Source organism: Monopterus albus, unplaced genomic scaffold (genome assembly GCF_001952655.1).
Source record: "Monopterus albus unplaced genomic scaffold, M_albus_1.0 scaffold483.1, whole genome shotgun sequence".
Classification (NCBI taxonomy): domain Eukaryota; kingdom Metazoa; phylum Chordata; class Actinopteri; order Synbranchiformes; family Synbranchidae; genus Monopterus; species Monopterus albus.
This window is the reverse complement of record NW_018128363.1, coordinates 69,293-79,423: the sequence shown is the minus strand read 5'-3', so window position 1 is coordinate 79,423 and position 10,131 is coordinate 69,293. Positions and strand designations below refer to the sequence as shown.

General features: G+C 44.6%; 2 protein-coding genes across 3 annotated transcripts in view; one reads left to right on the top strand and one right to left on the bottom strand.

Annotated features, from left to right (window-relative positions):
• top3a (DNA topoisomerase III alpha) overlaps window positions 1-4,038 on the bottom strand; it is a 16,526-nt gene extending 12,488 nt beyond the window's left edge. The window contains exons 1-5 of one of the 2 annotated variants that reach the window (XM_020587834.1): window positions 3,853-4,038; window positions 1,419-1,478; window positions 1,262-1,335; window positions 1,090-1,165; window positions 669-777 (exon numbers count right to left, since the gene is read on the bottom strand). In XM_020587834.1, the coding sequence (XP_020443490.1) occupies window positions 669-777; window positions 1,090-1,165; window positions 1,262-1,335; window positions 1,419-1,478; window positions 3,853-3,933 (400 nt within the window). In that variant the 5' untranslated portion in view covers window positions 3,934-4,038. Of the gene's footprint in view, window positions 1-668; window positions 778-1,089; window positions 1,166-1,261; window positions 1,336-1,418; window positions 1,479-2,061; window positions 2,598-3,852 lie in introns of those variants that run through there. The other variant, XM_020587833.1, reaches the window with a different exon arrangement.
• A 66-nt stretch (window positions 4,039-4,104) lies between these two features.
• Window positions 4,105-10,125, top strand: smcr8a (Smith-Magenis syndrome chromosome region, candidate 8a). Its single transcript, XM_020587836.1, has 3 exons — window positions 4,105-5,295; window positions 6,675-8,426; window positions 8,854-10,125. The coding sequence occupies exons 1-3, from the start codon at window positions 4,637-4,639 to the stop codon at window positions 9,311-9,313; spliced, it is 2,871 nt and encodes a 956-aa protein (XP_020443492.1). The 5' UTR covers window positions 4,105-4,636; the 3' UTR covers window positions 9,314-10,125.
• The last annotated feature ends 6 nt before the right edge of the window (window positions 10,126-10,131 follow it).

Below are 10,131 nucleotides of genomic sequence, written 5' to 3'. Positions count from 1 at the left end.
GTTACCAACAGTTTTTTTGGTGACTATGGTCCCAGCTGCCTTGAGATCATTGACAAGTTCCTCCTGAGTAGTTCTGGGCTGATTCCACACCGTTCTCATTATGATTGAAACTCCACGAGGTGAGATCTTGCATGGAGCTCCAGACCAAGGGAGAATGGCAGTTAATTTATGTTTCTTCCAGTTGCGAATAATCGCACCAACTGTTGTCACCTTCTCACCCAGGTGCTTGGCGATGGTCTTGTAGCCCATTCCAGCCTTGTGTAGGTCCACAATCTTGTCCCTGACATCCTTGGAAAGTTCTTTGGTCGTGGTGAAGAGTTTGGAATCTGGATTGATTGATTGCTTCTGTGGACAGGTCTCTTTTATACAGGTAACGAGCTGAGAGGGCTCCCAATGTCAGCTCGTTACCTGTATAAAATACACCTGGGAGCCAGAGATCTTGCTGACTGATAGGGGATCAAATACTTATTTCATTCATGAAAATGCAAATTACTTTATAACTTTTTTTGTAATGCATTTTTCTGGATTTTTTTGTTATTGTTGTGTCTCTCACTGTTCAAATGAACCTACCATTGAAATTGTAGACTGATCATTTCTTTGTTATTGGGCAAACTTACAAAATCAGCTGGGGTTCAAATCATTTTTCCCTGACTGTATATATATCGTACCTGCTTTGCAGACATCTATGATTTCAAAGCCAATGTTTTCTCCCTCTCTGTCACAATCAGTCCAGATGACTAATGCCTGGCACTGCCTCGCCTCTTTCTCTAGTGTCCTCTAAAGGAAAAGATGAAGACAAAGTGAGAAAAGAAGAAGAGAAGTGGTGACTTCCTACTACCAAGAGATGAAAAGACTTCATCAGGGCCTACTGGTGTAGTTTGTCCCAGTTTTATACACATACCAAATCATGTTTTTATTTGAGGAAAAAAAAATGAAAGTGGGTTCTGAGCAAATCCTGGTCTAGGCTTTAAAATGATCCTGGCTACTCCGATTAATAACAATTCAACATTATTGCAAAGACAATGTTGCCGAACAGTGATAGATCCCACAAGTTAACTGACACACAAGCACGATGGTCAATGAGCACACCTTGATTTGTACCATGTTGTCTGGACAGTACTTCGCTACCTCAGCATCAAATAACAACACGGGATTGCAACTGTGCCTGTGAGAGAACACACACAAATGCAATCAGCTGTTATGAAACAGTGTGAGGCTGAATGTATGAACAAAATGTTTAACTTACCATTAACTAACTTACCATTTCTGAAATGGTGCTTTAAACTCCAGCGCCAGTAAATGGCCGGACACTGACGTCATTGTTACTGTCACATTCTGGAGCAGAGACAACATGACTGAATAGACATACAAGCGCACATGTGTATATTGTATATCAATTGTTCAGTGCATCCACTTACCTGGCCAAAGAGATTGTATTCATACTCATAGATTTTATTGAACTTTGACATTCCCTCTCTCTGAAATGGAAAAGAAGACAGTCAGTTCTGGAGTAACCAACAAGAAATACAAAAATCTAGGGAATTTGTGGCTGTAGATTGTGTGCAGGTGTGTTGGCTTGTGTGATGTTTTCAGGTGTTCTTGTTGCTGTTCCCTTCCAAGAGTTTGTGTTTTGATTATATTACATAATCTTGGGTCTAAGGATAGAAGGTGTTTGGTGATAACATGTCCTGACACAATTCGTCTGCCATCAGAGATGTACTGTTTATTCCATGGTAGCTACTTGTTACTCCAGGAACATTTTGTTGTACTAGCCTTATGTTGGTTTACTGTTTACTTGCCCTTTGGATATGAACATACACATTGAGAGCCGATGTACCAGAGTCAAATTCCTCGTGTGTCCGACACACATAAAGCCGATTCTGAGATTCATATTGCTTGTTTCGTCTGAGAAACAGTCAAAATAACAAAGATATTTTATGTAATTTACAAAACTGAAAACAGAGATAAGATGAAAATCCTTCCGTCGACCCAGCTAATAATAACACTAATAGCCACTAATAACATTATCTGCTGGAGATTAACTGGAGTGCCATGACTAACCCTCCGGGCTCTGCCGTTGGACATGATCCCTGAGATGCCTTTGGCTGCATCGTTCTTCTCGGCTACGCAGAGGACCCGCTTAATCTGAGCCCGGTTCCGGATCATGTCTTCCTGCCGCGGTGCCTCCGGACACCGGACACTCAGCGCCGCACAGAAACCCCGCTGCTGTAGTCCCGATCGAGGCAAGGATCCCCCGATGAGGCGCACTACTAACATGCCTGGCCGCCCTCACGCGAGGTAGCCGGTCCTCCGGGCAGACCCACTTCTGCTGGCTCTCCACTGTGTTAGCATGTTAGCTGAGATAGCTAACTAAAGCTACAATATCCACCATTTAAAACTTTTGAAAAGGGCTAAAAGCGGTCGACTAACTTCACAGCGGGCAAATTAGATGGTGTAAAATAATGCTAAGCCACGAAAAACTGATTATTAAAACTTCTCAAAGAGCTACATCAATCTTTACAATGTGACCGGGAGCTGTGTTTACAAATTCCGCGCTCGCCGGTCAAACGCTGCCGTATGAAGGTCGTAATAATGTCGTAAAATCCTTGAGCGTTCTAAAAGCCTAAATAAAATATATTTATAATAATAATAAAAAGAGATCATTCAAAGTGACATGTATATATCAATATAATGTATTATTATAGTATCACTATTAATACATTTTCCATTCTGATAATATTGATAAAAATAATGTCATATTATATCAACATTAAGCAGAAAATCCATCCTATATTTGAATTTGCATTATGCTGTTTTAATATTTCTGGGAATTTGGCGTTTTGGAAATCTTGAGGAACCTTACATTTTACATTTTAAACAGTGTTCTTCGACTCAGTAGCCTATATTTCAAAATAATAATAATAATAATAGATAATAATAAATAAAATTAAATTAAAAGTGAAAAGTCATGTTAAAAAAATTAGGGCTTTGGTATTAGCGTTTTTGGTTTTCATTAGACTTAGGGCTTTGACAAAAACAAGAAACTCATTGAGAAATATACAGAAACGAGGTACAATTTTCATATACTTAGCTTTATGTATATGAAATTTCCCAAAAATGATGATGTTGTTGATCAGAAAGTCAGCGTTGGCATTGTCCATCAGGAGTCCATAAATAATGTCTTTTTGGGTGAAGTCATTTAGGAGGTGAATCTTTGATTGGAGCCAAACAAAAATCTCATGCCAGAAGTTCTTCACAAACGTACATTGGAAAAAAAAAGATGTTCTGCATTTTCATCTCCGTCACAAAATACACAGTTATTGGATTCAATACCAAATCGATGTCTCAACAAAGCACTGGATGATATATACCATTCAAGGTTTTAAAATGAAGCTCTTTGGCTTTCGGAGCAACAGGGAAATGCAAATACTTTGTTCGTAACAAGCAAACAGTTTCCTTTGAAAAGAATTGTAAGACAGAATTTCTGTATTGAGAAGAAGGGCGCAAGGACAGAAATATGAAAACGCCTTTGTGTTGTAGTTTATCATATTTTAGGAAGCTGTAACCTAAAGTCTGGCACAATAACTGGGCTAAGTACAGGTGAACCAGAGCCAATAATCTGAGACAGGTGTTTTAGCCAGAGATCTTTGAGTTTATAAACTGTTTTTGATTTATTGAGAACTTTCAGTATATATTCAAATGCTCAGATAAATCCGGGATAACGTGTTACACTGAAAACAACTTCCAACATAGTCCCAAGATTTTAAAAGACAAAATACACGACATACAACCAAAAACTAACCATAAATAGCACCAATATTAGTGCTGTAAATGTAACAGTCAACAACAAACCCCAAATCCGGGAAATAACGTCCGAGTCGTTTGGAATGAGGAACCGATTCTATTTTTTAAATCTAGCTCTGCTGCAAACATAAACACTTGTGTGACAACTATCCCCTGAAATGTAAATATGACCACGAATTCGTGACTTTGAGGGCTAATGAAACTTTTTGATCATTTCAAATTATAGACATCATGGACAAAATATGTGGAGTTTCTGTTCGTGGGTCTATTTCCTCCGGAGGGGCTGGCGCATTGGTCACATGACAAGACTACAACCAGCTGGGTAAACATGGCGTCTCTCTCTGGATACGAGCATTAGTCCGAGCGCTTTCGTCTGTCATCGTTGTTTTTGTCGTCCTGCATATCAGCCCAGAACATAGAAACGTGATGGACACGACGTACGGAGACATGAGAAGGAGGAGGAGTCGAGAAGCTGCGTGATATTTTCTCTCTGTACAACATGAATGGTCTGTTGCCTCCACGGACCCAGTGACTGGCGCAAGATAATTGCTTTTGTTAGCAAAGAGTCAGACTTGTATTTCCACTGAGGTGTTTTATTTAATATTTTATTTAATTTGATCAAAACCCATGTGGTGGGGACTGGCTCCTGCAGGGGCACAGCTGGTTTTTGGGCCCACTCTGTTCTGAGGCCCCCTTTTAAATTATAGAGCAGTTGTATTTTTCTGTTTTTCCTCTCCCTCTCTGGGCTCCACAGTCCTTTAACCTCACTAACTAAGGCACTGCCTGGACAGTGTGAGAGCAGAATGGTCATTCTGACAGTACTTTACAGTTTATGACCGTGAATGGTGCTGCACTGTGTGTTTCTTATGCCTTGGTTGACGACAACACTATGATAGGCTCGCCTGACGTGGTGGCTTTCACTAAAGAGGATGAGTATAGCCAGACAAATTCTGACTCGTTGGCGCTCCCCGAGGAGTTCTCCATCCCTCTCCATCCACTGGCTGACTCCAACCCCTGGGCCAAAACCTCCTATGCCAAGTTCACCAAAGACTTCATCCTCATCTCTGAGTTCTCTGAGCAGGTGGGCCCTCAGCCTCTCCTCACCATCCCTGATAACCCCAAAGTCTGTGGCACCTTCGACCTCAACTACTTCTCCCTGCGCATCATGTCGGTGGACTACCAGGCCTCCTTTGTGGGGCATCCACCTGGCAGTGGATACCCGAGGCTCAGCTTTGTGGAGGACTCGAGGGTGGTGCTGGGTGACTCAAAGGAGGGGGCGTTCGCCTATGTCCATCACCTTACACTTTACGACCTGGAGGCGAGGGGCTTTGTGCGACCATTCTGCATGGCCTATGTCTCAGCAGATGAGAAGAAAATCATGCTGCAGTTTCAGGAGCTGTCCCTCCGCTTCTCGCAGGCCTCTGAGTGTCTGAAGGCTGGGAACAGGAGGGCTTTTGCCAAGGAGCTCCAGAGGAAGCTTCAGGATTTGGAGTAAGACCTTCAGTGCAACCCTTTACCTGCTGTCTCACACAAGGGGTTAAATCCAGATCTTTATACAAATATGATATTTCATTATGAAGCCTTTTCTGTAATCAATTTAGGTAAACAGTAGGAAAAATGTGCTCTTGGCTCCTTATAGACACCTCAACCCTGCTGTCCTCTGGGAAGTTCCCATTAGACTATACATGGCATCTATAAGCTGCCAGACACCCAGAGACCAACCATTGCTCCTACACTGGAATAATACCAGTGTATTATTATTATACAGACTCCAGTGTTTCTTAGTGTTAATTAGTTTGTGTTAAACATAATTTCATTTAGGAATACACAGCACGTGAGCACATTATAAACCAAAATAATAAAGTTCTTAAATTAAATTTTGACACATGATCACTCTCAGTTTTCTAAAATGTATTTCTAAACCTAATAACTCAGGACTCCCCTCAGTCGATATTGTAATATGATGGTGCACAGTTCATGAGTCAGTCAGACTCGGAGCTTCTTGACTTTGGAGAATTTGCCTCGTGCCATCCAGTTCAACAAGACATAGCATCTACAGTCACGGTAGCATCTCTATGAGGTTTTACTTTGGCAAAGTTGGAGCTAAGTGCTAACATTCTTACAGTAACAGTGCTAATGGTGTAGTGTCTCTTAGTTTCACTGTCATGTTAGCATGTTTGCTAATTAGCACAAAATACAGAGTATAGCTGAGGGCGGTTTGGTCATAATGTGTTCCACAGGGACTTACTTTTAAAAATCTTAGTTACATCTAGACAAAGTACACCACTTTGACTCACACTGGCTCATCATCATGTACAGAGGCATCAAATTATTTGGAAAATTGAAAATACTACCAACAGGTTGTAATGTTTTTGTGTATTTATATAATATTTTGTTGATGTATTGCTCTTGAATTGCGTACCTAATGCTGGCATTCAGGATAATTTGACACATTTTATTAAGTCCTGCTTGGAAATGTGTATTAATTCTCTGGTTGAATTTGACTGTTCCTGACATGAGTTAATTTGAAGCCTCTGTACCTGATGAAGAAGGTACAGTAGTGGTACAATAGAGAAGGAGCTTTTAAAAGGAAGCAGTCGAGAGTGATGAGAGAATTTTTGTTACCTGGGAAGATGTGCGTGTGTTCCCCAGATTGATTATTTGGACATAAACCAAAACAGTGTGACCTGATGATGGAGACAGATGTTCTTAGGGCAAATGAATAAGTGGCTTATGACCCCCAGCCTTGATAGTTCATGATGTCAGAGGCTGCAGGTTTTCAGTGTTTCTTGTGTTTCTCACTCTCACTTTGATGCTCTTCTTGACATAAATTGTGTTTTCCTGTATGAACTTTGCCTTGTACCCCTCAGGTACACTCACTCTGTGCTGCAGAGGGAGGAGGGCCGGCAGAGAGAGGCGGGGCTTCAGCGCATGTACTCTGCTTATGCTGTAGAGAAGGCCAATGAGCTTGCAAATGTGGAAAAGAGCATTTATGAACACAGAGACCTGCTGAGACAGATCAGCTCCTACCATCACCGTCCACGCCGGGATCCTCATGCTGCCACTTGCCAGAAATGCATGACCGAGTGCTTGAGCGAGTGTGAGGAGCTGTTGGAGAGATACGCCAAGCTTGCCACCCCCTTCAGTTACACTGAACAAGGGGGGAAAGGAGAGGGAGGGCAGGGTAAGATTGATGATGAAGGAGGTGATGAAATGGAGGAGGAGGAAGATGAGGGCACTAAACGCAGGGTGTCCTACACGCCACAGCTGATCAAAGCTAAGTCTGCCAAGTGCTTTGACAAGCGCCTGAAGAGCCTCCAGGAGCTGTGTGACGAGACCTTCTACGAGGCCACTGTGGAGCTCCTGAAGGAGACGGAGAGGAGTTTCCGAGGTGACCGGTGTTATCTGCACACACGACGTCTAGACAGGGCTCTGCGCAGGAAGATGAAAGTTACCAACTTCCTGTTTGAGGAGGACCTAGGTGATGAGGAGGAAGAAGGGGGACCACTGAGACCATTCTGTGCTGTGAACCATGCTGCAGACAACTATACACGCTTAAATCCGCCTCCTATTGTCCTAGGACCAGAACCTCTAGAGCTAGAGGCGCTAGAGCCTCCAGATCCTCTAGACCCAGCCTCTATTCATGAGAGTGAGCTTGGGCTTGGGGAGCACCACCTGGAGTCCTCCCCCTCAGACCAGACTCTGGGGACCCAGGAGAGCTCAGAGGAGACCAAAGGAAGCTTTAGCAGCGATAAGAGCGAGATGGCTCAGGCACAGATGCAGCAGTGTGTGACTGGTTTGAAGTCAGATTCTGACCTGACCTCTGACCATAACACTGACCTGGAGAGGGAGAGCAGCAGTGAAGAGCTGGAGACCACTGGAGGGGAGGATGACGGTGACAACGGGGGAGACCAGACACCTGTGTCTTTGCTGGAGGTGGTGTCTGAGCTGGAGGCCAGCAGGGAGGATGATTGTGAAGGAGTAACTGACGGGGCTTGTGAGATGGATTCTGACTTGCTGGTTCCAATAGACACAGCATGCTGTATGTCCCAGGAGGGTTTCTTTTATGAGGCTTCTTCCCCAGAGGCAGTGCCCAATCTGGGACAAAGCTCTCAGCCAGGACCCTTTCAAACCCTGGTGGTCAACCAGGAGCCCCATGCCCTTCTTCCAATCCAGGATGACTATGCTGTGGGTTCTCCATGCTCAGAGAGCCCTGCAACTGGGCTGGTGCTGCCTGTGGGGCTGCTGGGGGATGCAGTCTCCTGTATATCAGTGGAGGATGGGTCAGATTGCACCATCAGTGCCTCTACAGGATCTGATCGGGCTGCATCACCTCTCGGCTACGGGGGGGTGGTGACCCTCCGTCATAGGAAGAAGGCTGGACAAGGAGCCCTGAAGTTTGTGAGACAATACCCATTTGCCATGCAAGCTCTGTGGTGCCTGCTGAGCGGCAGAACTCTAGTGGTGCTCGGGGTTGATGAGGGGAGAGTCCGCCGACTGGTTGCTGCCCTGGCCCTCTTTGTGCCAGGTCCTGGCAGGTGTGGAGAGAGGGTTCAAACCTGGCTGTCCTGCCCTGTCACCCTTGCTGACCTGCAGAGGTGGAAACTCATTGGATTGCAAAGGTATGGATGGAGTGGAGAAGCTCCAGTTTGCATCTTCATTTTAGGCATTTAGCCAACACTCAGGAAAGATTTGTAGCAGAATGAGCAAAGAGAAGACAGATGATGTCAATAAAATAGATTTAGTAAAACCCTGAACTCGGTGCTCACAGAACCCCTGAGTCTCCATGAATGTGATGTTTGAAAATGATGCTTTCCTCCATGTAGTTTGTATCAACTTGTGATCACCTGAGCACTATACACAGAGGTGTACCTGTCACTTAGTTTAGCCTCACTGATATAAGTAAATGGTGTGGACAAAATACTAGAAACACATCCATATAACACAAAACAATGCACCAGGAGCACAAACTTATGTTCATACAGTTGAATCAGCACCTCTCTAACACAGCGGTCTCCCATGGCACTGTCTGCCTTTCTTCCCCCCCAGAGTGACGTCCCCTCTGGGTGCCAGCATGCTTTACTCCCTATCCCGCTACAGTCGCTACATCTCCATCCTGGATGTCGACCAGAGGACCCTACGATGCCAGCCGTATCGTGGCCAGCTACTTGCCAACGTCGCTGACCACCGCACCTACATTCGCCGTGGTTCCACCTATTTCCTTCACATTCAGGGCACGCTCTGTCGCCTGGCAGCCAGGGCCTTCCTGTTTACCTTCACCCACCACCTCCACCTACCGGTCAGCTCTTCAGAGGGGCCCGAGGCCGTGGAGGGCCGACGCCGCTGCTTCCTGCAGGAGCAGCTGGGGCTGGGTGAGGATGACAGCCAGATACTGCTCTACCTCAGCCAGCTCATCACTCAGCAGTACCTGCAGCCCACAGCCAGGAGCAGTGCAGCAGCACCTTGTTTTAGTTTTAACTTCACCACCAGCATTTTATACAAAATCTAACACTCTGCTGGGAGGAGGATTCCTGCACAAAACTAATTTCTGACCCTTTGGTTTGTCAGGGACCACAGGAGAACTTCTTAAGGTCTAAAATACTTTTAGTTTCAGGACTATCTCTGCACTGGTTATTGTTTTATCTCTATAATCTCTCTTTGCCTTGCTGTCTGTACGCCTGCTCCTGCTCTTTACTCTGTCTATGGGGGAATAGGACACAGCGAGTTGTGAATGTCAGTGGGTGGTGTGTGTGCATGTTGACACTCACAAATATACACATAACAGAGCAGACAAAGGTCAGCTCCGCTCACTGTCCTTTGAGCCATTTGTGTGTTTTTTCGCCCCCACAGAAAAAGAATTGTAGCCTGTGCTGGCTTTGTTTGAGGTCAGCCCCCCACCCAGCACGCACTCACAACACAGACGCATCTTACAAAGCTCGTTCACCGTGTCTGTTTGTGCGTCGTCAGTGCTGCTCCGACCTCAGCCGCTCACTAACAGGTTAAATCACAGCTCTGTGTTAACACCAGTCACTGAGCAGTTTGTCAGCTATGATATCATCTCAGCAATCTGTCCATGAAACCTTATTAGCACCACACAGGCTCGTCACAGCTGGTCTTGTAACACGCCTCGTTCTCTGAAAACCATCACATAGCTCCCAAAGGCCAAAACCTTCCTGAAAGGTGTTTATGTTTTAGTGTTTGCACTTTCAGGTTCCTCTTTTATGAATGAATTTTAACTCACATTCCTGCAGTAATGAATGAATGTTTGTTTTGATCCAAATCACAATGTTGGATTTTAGCTGAGTCTATTTGGCTTCTGAGAATGTG